This window comes from Miscanthus floridulus, chromosome 14, assembly GCF_019320115.1.
Source record: "Miscanthus floridulus cultivar M001 chromosome 14, ASM1932011v1, whole genome shotgun sequence".
NCBI classification, from domain to species: Eukaryota; Viridiplantae; Streptophyta; class Magnoliopsida; order Poales; family Poaceae; genus Miscanthus; species Miscanthus floridulus.
In genome coordinates, this window is record NC_089593.1 from 20,890,023 (window position 1) to 20,903,997 (window position 13,975).

General features: G+C 41.7%; 1 protein-coding gene and 1 pseudogene across 1 annotated transcript; one reads left to right on the forward strand and one right to left on the reverse strand.

The window, feature by feature from the left end:
- Nucleotides 1–493: 493 nt before the first annotated feature.
- Nucleotides 494–7,533, forward strand: LOC136503160 (uncharacterized; annotated as a pseudogene).
- A 2,055-nt stretch (nt 7,534–9,588) lies between these two features.
- On the reverse strand, nt 9,589–13,577 carry LOC136505093 (uncharacterized). The gene is made up of 8 exons (XM_066500190.1): nt 13,421–13,577; nt 13,223–13,325; nt 13,029–13,136; nt 12,650–12,735; nt 12,026–12,264; nt 10,755–10,944; nt 10,240–10,423; nt 9,589–10,124 (listed from the first exon to the last, which is right to left on the reverse strand). The coding sequence occupies exons 1-8, from the start codon at nt 13,480–13,482 to the stop codon at nt 9,819–9,821; spliced, it is 1,278 nt and encodes a 425-aa protein (XP_066356287.1). The 5' UTR covers nt 13,483–13,577; the 3' UTR covers nt 9,589–9,818.
- Between the last annotated feature and the right edge of the window lie 398 nt (nt 13,578–13,975).

Genomic DNA, 13,975 nt, shown 5'->3' on the forward strand with positions numbered 1-13,975 from the left:
TAACCTTAGCGTACGTTGTTATGTTATGGGTTCATTATTGTGGATCAAATGGGAAACCCTAGGTGTAGGGTTTAATATTAATTGCTTTCGGTTCTTAGAATGAAAATGGCTAAATTATAGTTATGGCCGGATGACCGGAAATGCCTAGTAGTGTTCCAGTGCCCATGTGCTTTTACGGCGATCCTTACAAGGTAGCCAAGTCCGATGAAGAGGACCCGTATAGGCAGAGGTATTGGATGTGTTTCAATTTTGCGTTTGAGCCTATACTTCGTCAGCGCCGCATTAACAAGATGGTGAGGAATTGATGTTGTGTAATAATTATTTTGTGTCATATGACATCTTACATGATTTTTTTTGTTTTGTAACAATTACATTTGTTGCAGACCCCTCCACCGCTCTGTAATTTTGAGTAGTGGATCGACACTGAGATCGAGCCTGAAGATAAGAAATAGATGCAGAACTGTTGCGGTGGGAGGTAGAGGACAAGGAGATGATGGAGAAGAGACACAAAGAGGAGGCTGCAGAAAAGGAGCACAAGGAAGAGGAGGAAAGGAGGCGTGTTGCTGCGTACAGGGAGGAGAGGGAGAAGAAGCTTGAGGGTGCACATCGAGTGAAAAATAGCGATGGAGGAGAATCTCGATGCCCTGAGGAAGGGAAAGTAGCCTCGTTGCACTCAGTAGTCTTCATTACTTGCTAGTTCTATGGTTTATTCATAAACAATGTTGTCTACTGTTTAACTTTTCATTGTGTTGTCATGTAATGCACTTTAAGTATGGGAATGCTTAGGTCATGTACTACGTTATTTAGTTTGTCGGCACGTACTTCTAGTATTATTATGTTGTTTAATGTGTCATAGTATTGGACTTTTCATTATATAGTTATTTTTATTATTTGTGGTCATAATATTCAGTTTAATATTGCGGACGTAGTGAAATGTGATCACGTGCTGCAAACAAAACCTAACGAAATAGGACATTATATAATTCAACACACAAAACACATGAAATGGCATGTGAGAACATGTACCAAACTAGGGTACAGAGGTCCTGAACTAAATCTAACATGCCTTAGGTAATTGAAGCCAACAACAAGCACACGAAATGGCATGTGAGAACATGCACCAAACAAGGGTACATAGTTCCTTCAACTAAACCTAACATGCCTTAGGTAATTAAACCAAACAACAAACACATGGATGCACCATGTGAATAAGATAGGGCCATCCTAGTAGTGTAGCCACATAGCAAATTATGTTGCACCTTCTTCACAGTAGCCTCTCATTGTTGGTGGTGTGGTAGCGGGGGTGACAGCGAAGGCCCCTTGTTCTTGTGATTAGGGTAGATGCAATATTGATCATTTGCAGAGTGCCTCCTATGAACTTGCACCATTGTTGTTGTCGTCGTCTTCGTCTTCCTTGTACCTACTGCTAACTTCCCTTTGTAGATCGAAGATTTGGTCCTGCAGGTAGTAGATGTACTGCTGATGCGGATAAATTGATCGAGAATCGACCCACCTAGTGAACCCATAGTTTTATTCAGACTCAGAAGACTACAATAAGTACGTCCTATGAGTTGTAAGGGTATTTGAGAAACATATTTAACAAACAAAATGTAATAGCAATTACCCATACTCGTGGACATTTGAAGAAGTGATGACCTCCGTCGATCCCCTCGGTGAACATCTACACTAAGCAGTCCTCACCATGCATGCATTTTGTCAATCTTCCTTCTAGTTATCGTATCCTCTAAGAGGGCACTCTTTAGTGAAATCACTCTTGCTCTCGGGGGGAAACTGATACACTAGTTTCTCAAAGAAATCGGGCCCCAGAGACCCCTCCCACATAATGGGAGTTCCCTTCGCCCCCCCCCCCCTCTTCTCCCACTCCAGAAACCCTTTCCTCTAGATGACCCTCCAGATATTCCTACTCCAACGAAACCGAATACTAATTTGGTTTTTCTTTTGGTTAGCAATGCATCCTCGAATACATATATATAGGCGGAGGTAGGTTTGCTAGCCGTTGTATTGTGTTGTAAATGCTCCCGAAAAGTCTACTCAGAATCACTGGAAAACCCTACATCGTAGGACACTAGAGAGCCTAGATTTCATGACTGAAAAGCCTATTTGATTTCAGACTTCAATCACTATTTTGAAGGACACTGAAAAGTCTATTCGACGGTGACATGACAAATCACTGTAGATGCTACATTATTTTACTAACTGCAGTTAGAGATGATGACATAAACGTACCTGCCCGCTAGTCTACTTCGCTGCTGCTCAGTGGCTTAGTGCTTGGGCACTCGCATGCAAGATTGGCTCACACGCATGCAATGTACGTAATCACGTTCAGCTTTTTTGCCTAAAATGGAAGGAAAGAAAAGAAAATCTCAACCAATGTGGTACATAATCATGTTCGGTTCTTTTGTATGAAAGAAAAGATAATCTCAACCAATGCGGTAGGCCGAGAGGCATACATGCATACTCATAACAAAAAAATAAATTGATTACTTAATGAACCAGAAAAACTAATGACGCTGATTAATATGTACTTTAGGCAGAAAAATTTGGCAAAATTTCTCCTATTTTTTATGCAATCCATACATAAATATGAGATGAATATTTAACCTCAATACAACATGTTCAAACATACAATATTTATTTTAGCTCTCAAGCCCGCTCTAAAATATTTATTTTAGCTATTTTATAGTAAAACTATACGGGTGGCCCATCGAGGCCTAGGCCTGGCTCGAGCTTGTCCCAAAAATTTGAGTCCGACGGGAAGGTCATGGACGGGATTTTTTTTGCCTGGTTTTTTCATCCCAGCCCCCTAAAATGCTCAGGTCTAGTTCCACCCTGTCGTCTGGAGTAATGAGGGGCAAAGGAGTCATTTTGTGTGCACACGTTGACTGGACTCCACGGTGGTAAGCGGACGTGACGCGCCACATGCGCAAAAATAGCAAATGTTTTTTTTAAACTTCTATATCATGACAATTTTGTAAAGGCAATGTTAAGAATGATATTTGATAGGTGTCGTTTTTCATAATGATAAAAAAGATGATGCAAAAAAAATGATAAAAAGATAATTTTTGCTTTCTCTTGTTTTTAGGGTCATCGACTCCCAATTCTGGTTTCGTTCGGCTTATCTCATATTTAACTTGTTTAGCTTATTTTTTTCTATTAAAATAGTGTTTTTCTCTCACAACCGATCAGGCCGAATGAGTATTTTTGAGAGGTAAGATTCACCAACACCAACGGGGCCTCTCTCGCGCGCGCGACTGTTCGGCCGCTCTGCTCCATCCTCACTCGCCTCCCGCCGCTACCGCCAGCTCCGGCGCGTGCTCTAGGGCTCTGGGCCCCGTCTGTCCAATGGATCCGCCCCTGCGTCAAGTCCACGGTCCATTTCGCAGTCGGTAACCGCCTTCCGGTGCCCGCCATCCACCGTCACACCCTGCTAGGGTTCCGTCCAAGACAGATCCATCGCCGCTTGTTGATACGCGTCTCCGGCCGCCGCGCCTCGAGCACACGGCCGCTACCCCCTCGGCTCCTCACTACCTCAGCCCTAAGCCCCGACAGCCCTTCGGAAGGACTGCAGTCTGCAGTTGTCAGGCAAAAACAGTGCAACTCTCCACTGCTCTTGGTCTCATCTCATCTGGTCATTGATGAAGTGGTGAGGTGCAATTTTAAACTTCTGCTACTTAGCCACTGCCATTTACAGTTGAAGCATTTAGTTCAATTCCTTACAATTCCATTTTATGTTACTGTTGTCAGATAGTCGAGGTATAAAGAATGGAAAATTGGAAGTATTACAGTGCTCTTTACGAATATGGATTATTGCTTTTAAGGAACAATGAAAAATTGAAAATACTGTTGTCATTTTATGGGTACTGTTGTCAGAATTGAACTTGAGACCTTTTAAAGTCCACACCTTGTGCTTTTTTAATATGGATCATACTGAATTGGCAAATTTATACTTGTATAACGAGTTGTGAATATAGATTATGCTGAATTGCATATGAAACATTGCATAGGACTACCCTACGTTAAAATTCTAGTTCCGCCACTATCAGTCACCAATGTTTGAGGCTTGATTCGGTATTCAGGTCGTGTATGCAAGAATTTCAATCTTATACCTTTCTATTCTGACTGCTGTCTTGGTGGATCAGATCGCTGAGCGAGGGCTGCAATCACTCAAGATGTCATCATCTCAGGCGGCTGGGGGCAGCACATGAAAGTGCCGCCGCACCTTGGGACCTGGATCTTGCTGGGCATCACTGCCTGAAGATCTTATTCGTATGGTGGCGTTGCGCCTGCTTGATAGTGACTTTCTGGACTACGTTCGCTTCCGAGACGTCTGCACGAGCTGGCGGTCCAACACCACCTCCCCGAGTGGCCGCGGGGTCACTGACCCACACTTCCACCCGCGCCGCTGGATGTTGCTTCCCGAGGGCCACTACCTGTACCCAGGCCACCCCAACCTGCATGGGTATGTCCGCTTCCTCAACCTCGACACAGGGACCTTGACACTGCGCTATTGACTCAGTTGACGGCCTCCTGCTGCTGTTGCGGGACTTGAACCAGTAAGGCACCGTTCGCCTTCTCCACCCTTTCACCGGCGACATCACTGAGCTCCCACCCCTAGGGACCCTCCTCCCACAGCCACAGGTGGACTCTTGTATTCCCAACGGCCCTACACCATACAGGATAAGAAGACTTGCAAGGTTCGTTTGTGCTTCTGTTTCCTTCAAAGCTAGAGCCATGACCATCATGCTTGCACTTCATGACGTATGGCGTGTAGCCTATGCTACCTCCCAGGATAGGCAATGGACCCTGTCAAGCTGGCGATGCCCAATGCTCTATGCACCATTGTCGTTTCAAGGCAAGCTATACGTAGTGGGTACTCCCAGAATATGGGAAAGTATGCACCAGGTCTTCCAGATTATTGACCCTCCTGGGCAGGATGGGGCTGGTGCAGATCCTCAACTACAACCACCAAAGTTGATTGCCACAATCCCCACAGGCAAACTCATCCATCCTGATGGTTAGGTACAATGTGGCACAGAGATCTTGGTGCTTGGACAAAACGACCTTTTAGCGTCACAAATTTTAGTTTGCAAACTCGCAGACCTTGTGCTACAAAGGTTTATCCCAACATTGGAGATAATACCTTGTTTCTTGGAGAAAGGAACCTAAGTGTCTCCTCTAAGATCCTGCCTACAGTCAAGGGTGACAATGTTGTCTACAAGCGTTCAAGACGACCCTATCTTGCACAGTACCACCTCAGTAGTGGCAGTTTGACACCAGCAATTGATAATTGTAGCCTGTATGGCTGTGCACCGACCAAGTAGCCTCGTCCACTATATCTTCAGCTGCTGCACTCGTGATCTGTGGTATGTAAGTGTATTTAGTTTATTTTCTTTCTGCACTGTCTCTCCCTACCATTACTTGTTTTGTTTTGGGCTACCTAGAAGATGGTTCCATTATGTGCTTGTAGGAACCGAGGACTACTATTCAGAAGAGCAAGGGATGCTGATGGATGGTTTGTGTAAGATGAAGACCAAGTTCAATAATGAGGCTAGTCCTTCATCCCTTGTTTTCTATACCAACACATGGTTCACCAATCTTGGACTAGAAATCGCCAATACCCTCTTTATTATTATTTTTTTAAATCACAGCACAACGTAGACACTCATACATGTACGTACACTCACCCCTATGAATGCACGCATACACATCCTACCCCCATGTCTCGAGATTGACAAAGTCACGACATGAGCCTCGCAATCAATGAGTATGTTGGCTACCACTGAAAGAACAAGGTTGTTAAATCTTGAAATAAATCTAGGAAAATGTGAGCAATTGTGTGCAGTGACGGAGCTATGTAGAGGCCAGAGTGCCCCCCCCCCCCCCCCCACCAAGAAGTATTAGAGATTTACACACAGAGATAACTTGAAACTATTGGCCCCTCCTTGAATCCCCTTGAAAATCTGCCACTGCTCAAGTGTACTTTAACCTGGATGGGCAGGTTCTACCACAAGAAACCCAACCAGCTGAGCTGTGCTTAGTTCGCCAATACCCTCTTTATTTTAATCCTACATGCCAGTTCTTATGCTACTCGCAAGCCCTTGTTTTGTATGCAAATCCAATTCGCACAACCAATTAACTGTTTCGTTCCCTTTTTTTAATGTCACATTATGTTACTTTCAGATCTTTTAGTTGAAATTTATGTCATTTATACAATTATACTGCAGCATTATATAACCCCTCTTCCAAACAAGCCTTTATAATGTGCATTACTGCATTTGCCTAGACATTTCCTTCACCAGACCTCACTTTGTATGGGAGCTTTCAACCCTTGACTTTCTTACTGAATGCAGAATGGTTACAAAATTAATAAGATGCTATTGTGATGTTGTAAGGCGCTTCCTACATATAGATTTTGCCCATTTGCCTCATTACCTACTGTTTATGTGCTACCAGCCTACCATAGTAGAGGTGGATGCCTTAGTTTAGTGTAAGGTTCATGTGCGCAATGGCCTGCCCAGCCATGGGTTGTCCCAGAATAACCAATTATCAAGTGCCCCCTTTTCTCATTATCCTGAAACAATCGTTCACATTTGGATACCCTTGGATAACTGTATTCAACACAGAGGCACAGCACTACTCACATTATATCCAACTGCACCGTATCCCTGTATGCCATATTGTTGCTGCCTTTCCCAAGCTCTCTTCGTTGGCCTGCTTCACCCGTATGCTGGTTTGGTTGAACATGCAGTGGTAGCAAGTTGAGTTCGGCAGGGTGAATGGTTGTCAGTGATTAAGTAGCTAGTTTAACACACTGTTGGCTGTCTTCCACGTGGTGAGCTCCCGGCCTGCTGGGTTTGAACGAGCACTAAGGATAATATCATGCAATGCAATCTGTTTAGATCAGAGTTTATTTTCTTTTTGCTGACACTCTGACTAGTGATTTATACGTTTATGTAGTTTCGACCAAAGTAACTATGTGTTGGGATTTGGGAATTTTTTTTTTCATGACACTGGTGGCATGCTGCAAATCTACATAATTGGTTTACATTAAAATGGTCAAAACTAGAAGTAATCCTTGAACCAGCTTATATTTTTTTATTAATGGCATGAAGTACTATGTTTGTGCTTTCTGTCACAGTATTGATTCAATGGGTATAATCATGCATTTAACACAATGTTCTTCTCATACCCCTTATCCAGGCTTAAACCAAACCAACACCTGGCTACCAGTTTATACCAGCATACCATAGCAGTATCAAAAGGATATGAGATTCCTAGTTGTTGACAAAGATTATCATTGCTTATGCTATATGACTTTCACAGTACCTTGTCGTATTATGTTACTATTGTTCCTTACAAATCTATATTGATGTGCTGCATTCTGGCACCACTAAATTGTTGTAATGTGGATCTTTACAGATTTATTAGTACCCCTCTATCGGTAAAGTTGGATGTTTAGGTGGAAACTGAACACCATCTTCTTTTCAAATTTTGGCAAAGAATTGAAATGGCAAGCTCTTACATTGCTTGTTCAGGGACGTTCTGTCGCGCACTCTTCTGCTGATTTGGTGATCAGTAGGATCTTTTTGCTTGATTTACAGTGGCGGATAGCGGACACGCGGTGTTATTCGTTGCAGACGTTACTTGGCAAACTTGAAACATGACAGTCTTGTTTTGAATCAGATGTGCTTTGACATGACATCAACCGCTCTACATAGAAAGACCAGTGTGTGCAGACTGCAGCGAGGCAATGACCAATTTAGATTGAGAGTAAATTATTTTTTTCTGTCATTTACTACAAAGTCACACTCCCTCCATCCACAAGATAATGCAATTTTCACGTTTTGAGTAGTCAAATAGTTTAAACTTTGACTAAAATTATATAAAAAGTATTAACACTCGTGAAACAAAATAAATATCATTAGATTAGTTATAGAATATATTTTATAATAAATTTATTTAGAGACATTAATGCTTTATTCTAAACTTAGTCAAACTTAAGCTACGTTGACCGGCATGTTTCTCATAATTATATTCTTTCGTAGATGGAGGAAGTACTAAGTGTTTCGCAGCACCATAAGTGGCGCCCATCCAACAGACCGGAGACCATGCCTATTTATGGCAAACTTTAGCTATGTTCATATAATTCATATAAGTTTTGGATTTCCTCGGTCACAAACCAAACATTAGTTTCTGCCCCCCCCCCCCCCCCCCCCACCCCCAAAAAAAAAAATCTTCTTTTAATGCATCAGCAAGAATATCATAGATCAGTTGGTTAGTTTTCCTGTGGTGGAATAAGTCCTTGACTTGGCACGGCTGCTCGTATTTTTCATTATTTAAAGGCGCTGTGCTTTTAATGGTAGACGACGTCTCCATCGACAACGAGACGTCAGTAGTGACTTCGTGAATCTCGAGATCTGTCGGCTCAGTCCTTCGGAGGTGCTTATAGGGATAGAGTTTGCGTACATATGTTCATAAGGATGAGTGTGCGTGTGTGTTGTGGACGTCTATGTTGTACTGTGTAATTCTAAAAAAAGAATTAGGCATTACCCATGTTTTGATGTTGCCAATTTTGTAAGAGGTCTGTAGTGGTTTATGGCTTAGCAAGACCCGAGCTTTAGCCATGCAATTTGAGATGTGAAGTGTGCATTGTATTAGCATATCCCTTCTTCCTGCAGCTTACACAACACTTTTGTCAAAACCATTGGAGTGAAATAACAGAGTTTCTTGATTGATAGCACCTAACCCTAGCTTCCGTCATTTTTGGTAAATGATGTTCAGTGCACTATAATTCTAGTCTGTAATGGAATAGTTATGAAGCCTAACATTTTGTTCATTATAATTATTTTTTAGCAATGACCCTAATAAACTGTGGCACAATATGTATACAGACATGTGTTGGTTCTACCATTGTATCATCCAACCTATGGTCACTTACGGATAAGAGAATTATGGCTAAGTTTACAATATTTCCCAATTCAATTTCTTCTCTTTTCAAAATTTATTTTCAGAGGTTTTGAAAACTTTGCAAGAGAAAACACCAAACTCCTCAAATGTCATTCTCGAGTCACTCAAGTTGTTATTATTCCTCACTAGGGTTTTAAAGCACATCACAAGAATGTCAAGCAAAATTTGGGAGCATTATGACATGGATTACAAGTTATTATTCCTCATTAGGGTTTTTAAGCACACCACACGGATGTCAAGCAAAATTAAGGAGCATGGATTACGTGGTGTTTAGTTTGAAGAATAAAATCATCCATTACCTTATCAATTGTCATATTTTAGTTTGGTCTGAATAATAGCTTGGGTTGATCCATCGTTACTTCATCCTCACAAGCACATTAGTACGACAAAAGGGATAAGTCATCCCACTATACAGCCTGTTCATTTGGCTGTGGCTTGTCGTAAATGATCGTAAATTTTTAGCCAAAACAGTATTTTTCTCTCACACAAACCAGCCAACAGTACTTCTTCACGAACCAGTAACGAAACGAACCAGCCAACCGAACATGCTAATAGTTAATGAGATGAACTCATGATAGACCATCGCATCTTGGATGACGTCATTCCTGAGGTTAAACACACCATTAGCTCGTCTGCCCTTCACGACTGGGGCAAAAGTAGGTCATTTGTTACAAAGTGTGGATCAAACGAATATTTTGAGTGACAAATTCAACAAAAGCAATATACGAACAGTAGAACATAGACATGGTCTCAGGATGGATTGTTTTTATGAGCATGTGCTGTACAGGCTCTCCAACATGTACATGTACATCATTGGGATCCTCTGTCACTTAATCACTCGCATTTGCCAAACCAACCATCTTCAGCATATTCCGGTCCTCCTTGAATCTCTCGAGGACTGTCCCCTTGACTAGCTCCAGTTTTTCATCTTGTGCTCCTCTCATTTGTATACCCCAACATTCAATAACTTCTGGCCTGAACCTATTTGTCTTGGAAAGGGGAGGGCTGGTAAACGTGCTACAAGTAAATGAGTGCCCTTGATCGAAATTTGCAGATAAAAAGAGTCCGAAATGATGTGGCTGCCCTCCAAATCCAATACCATTGGGTATGTTCTCAGAGCTGAAGTTTATAGCACACTGCCAAAATAAGCTAATGATGTAAACTACCCTTTATATTCTGGAGATGATTAGTAGCAACACAAACAGTGAAGAAAATTTAAAAAGCGGATACGTCATACAGAGCAGAACATACCCATTGCAAATTCTTGTTTGCTCCAGTAGGGCGGAAAATGGATGCTTGAGGATATAATTTGAAGAGGAATGTCTTCATGTCACCATAAAAATCACTGTGCCTTTCCCAAGGCTGTGATGCATATCCACCATAAATTGATCCTTCTGTATCTTTAACAATTAGAACAGTCTGAGCATCTCCATCCCTATAAAACAAGAAACATATCCAAGGAAATATGTAGGTCCAAAATTATTAGAAATGGAAAGTATGAACAGTGATAGGGCAAGCATAAGGACTCTCCTGAATCATGAGGATAGGTTGTAAAATTGTCATGTTTGTGCCCATTATTAGCAATGACAATGGCATCAATGTGGCCGCTAAGCAGACAGAAAAGTAATTGAAATCATATCATGAGGATGGAACTTAGTTTCATTATGCCATTTCTATATATAATAACATGTCTTTATAATTATGAATAAAGTTTTAAAAAATGTGGCTTTCACTCCAGCAGATCTACAAAATTGAAGAGTACTCACGTTACTTTTCCTAAGAAAGTGTTGAAGCTTTGTCCATGAAGAGAACTGTGATATAAAAGCCTCCACTCTTGCACCTCTTGTCGGGAAAAGCCTCCTCCAATATGCCAGGCATACTCTTTATTTAGAAGCAGCAAATCAGCGGAGATGTTTTCAGGATAATGAAGCAGTGGTACTTCAAACCCTGGTCTACCTACAAATGAAATGAAGTCAGCAAAAGCATGACATGATACATCATGTACATTATATTTCATTTAAACTGCTCAAATGCTAATAAACATACTAGATGTATAAGCATACAACTAAAGACAGCATGTGCAGAACCAATTCAAGTTGTTTCAGAATGAATAGGCAAGAGTGTGAAATGACACAAGTGACAAAGTGTTGTAAGACAAGAATTATGTTTCATGGTTCAAATCAAATAAATGAACAGGAAGCAAATGTTGGCACTCCTGCAGCACAAGCACCATATCTAGGAAATGTCCTAATAACTGAATCTAGGAAACACATAAAAACACTTAACCAAATAAGATATTAGTTCTAATTGGTGTCCTGTTGTGGATTCTAGTAAGAAAATATCAAATTCACTAAAGTTAGCACATTTACTTAATTGATTTATATATTAAATTACATTATTTATGACTTAATAAGACATACTGGAATCTTTCTGAAACTCAGGAAAACATCTATCTGTATCTGCCATTAATCCAGGCATAAAAATATGGTTTAGAATGAGGCATGCTTGAGAAAGAGGACTCAAATGTTTGTAGGAGGCGAAAACAGTATTCCTCAAGACCATTTGATTCGATATGGTTTTGAGACTTAGAAAGCAATGGTTCCATAATAACTTCTACCTCTACTACTTCTGGTACAAGTTTTAGAGGAATTAAATAATCTTAATATAGTATGGCGTCCCATTTTTCAAGAAAATAGTATAAGTTCTTCAATTGTATGTCTTTGTATTTTTCACATAGTTATGTGCATGACAAACTTCTTAGATGTAAGATCACATCTACATCCTTTTGTACAGGCTTATGAGCTTTTCCTAACACTCCGGCTATAGAGTAAGTGCATAAACTTTTTTGAGAGAGTAGTGCAAAAACATCACTCGGATATCATGGTGTGAATTCCTAGATGTTAAGACAAATGAGGAACGACCTGATGGAAAATATCAGTCCAACTCCTACAGCATCAGATGGGTCTGATTATTTTGTTTCAAAAATGATGGAGATGCTGCTTAGGAATACTAATAGAATGGCACGGATAAGACAGACCTGAATCAGGGGGCATCAACAAATTTCCAAGGAACTTCCTCAATGATGGCAAGAGAATGCACCAGTTCCTAAAGTCTGGTAATGACATAGACTTCTCTGAGACCCCTTCAGCATCCTTTGAAAATACTGCAGAGTTGATGAATGCTTCAAATGGTCTGTTGTTGGAACCTTCACCAACTTCCTTCTTTACTGCAAATACAGTTTCATGAACGGATGCCAAGACAGATTCCAAATCAGACCTGGCAGTGCACGTGAGAGGTAGATGCAAGAGTAAATACCAATTAATGCCTAAACTCCTGAATAAAAAAATCCCAAACAAAAAATAAATCATAAGCGTTGTTAAACACAAAGTATGGATTCTTCTAAATGCAAACAAATTTGTCTCGGCCAATATCAACCAGCGAAAAAACTACCTAAAACATGTGACCAAAATGCATAAGGCCCAATGGTAACCATAAACCCCTACCCCTCATTCATATCACCTGCGCTTTTTAATGCCTTTATTTGAGGTAATTTTCAAATTTGAAGCACTCAATATCAACTATTGAATCAGCTTAGCAAAGGACACGATTCACACATGACACACCAATGTATCAGAAGAAAATAATTTCTCTCAAGCAATACCTTGTTAAGGAACCATCTCCTGTGACATCACATAGTTGATAAATGAATTCATCAACCTCATCTCGAGTTCCCCTTCCATATGTTGCCTACATGCAACAAAGAAAAATGTGTCAAACTATAGAATACATACAAAGTACTACATACAAAATCTTAAAAGCTCACAGTGAAGCATCTCATTGGATCAAAGCACTAGTGGTATAGCCATTCTTGTCAGAAAACCCAACAGCCCAAGCCTAATCTACTGAGCAATATTGCACCCATGTGACCATGTCTCGATCTTAACTTCAATCAATTCCACCAGGCACCAACACATCACTCTACCCTAGCTCTCGACAACTAAACGAACAACAGAGTGGATCGAACTGAGTCGAGCACTGACTTTGGAGATGATCAAATCCTCGAACGTGACCCCATCGCTCCCGCCACTCTCCTTAGCCACCAACTGGAACAGCCTGTCGCCTAATGGCCCCCCGACCCCATAGTAATCCTGCGCAAATAGAGCCAAACCCGTTAGAAATCGTAAATCCAGATCCAGGCCCAATTCAAAGGAGCGAATGTGCTTGCGGTGCTCACGAGGAAGACGGGGCGTGAGATGGCGCGGCCGCTGGTCTGCGACTGCGCTGCGAGGGAGGTGAATAGGCCGCGGAGGCCGTCCAGCTCCTGCTTCGAGAAGGCCCTGCGACGAAGCGTACCAGTGGTGAGATCACCAGACAAGGCTTGCGAATCGCGGCAGCGAGGGAGGTGCCGAGGCAGCTGTTAGTGGGGTGGTACCTCGAGGCCATGACGAAGCGGGAGCTGGAGGCGGACGCCGGCGAAGCCTGCGAGTTGCCCATCGCCGCCGGCGGAGGCGGGGTCACGGCTTGTCGGCGACGGCGAGCGCGCTCAGGCTCAGCAACTGCCAATTGAACTCTCTGCGATATTTTTTCACTTTTTCCTTGCGTCACTACTTTTTTTTTTGAGCAAAAAAGCACCCTTGCGTCACTACTGGACACCCCTCGCGCCACCAAGGGACGTGTTCGCTTGATGGGCTTTTCGCTTTCTCGCTTTTCACCCTTTAAAACGTGGAGGCCCAAGTTCTGGTAGCCCAGTCCAAATAGTTAAGACGGCCCATATTTTAGTGTTTTTTATTTGTTTCTTTCCAATATATATTTTTTGGCACGGAATTTGCAAATACCATGCGTTGCTGCGAAAATTGCGCTGCCATGTATATTCTATTCCTATCGGGCCAGACATCGCGATATCCGATAAGGCGATAATATTTCCTGAGCACATTATTAAGTAGCCAACTATATAGTTCATCTGCGAAGAAATGCATACATTTTTTAT

Bases quoted from the DNA above. Each gene is read 5' to 3' on its own strand.
- LOC136505093 (XM_066500190.1), bottom strand. From the start codon at position 13,482: ATGGGCAACTCGCAGGCTTCGCCGGCGTCCGCCTCCAGCTCCCGCTTC. The intron at 13,137-13,222 runs GTGAGCACCGCA...CTATTTGCGCAG, and splicing joins TCTCACGCCCCGTCTTCCTC to GATTACTATGGGGTCGGGGG. The intron at 12,265-12,649 runs GTATTGCTTGAG...GTGCACTGCCAG, and splicing joins GGAGATGGTTCCTTAACAAG to GTCTGATTTGGAATCTGTCT.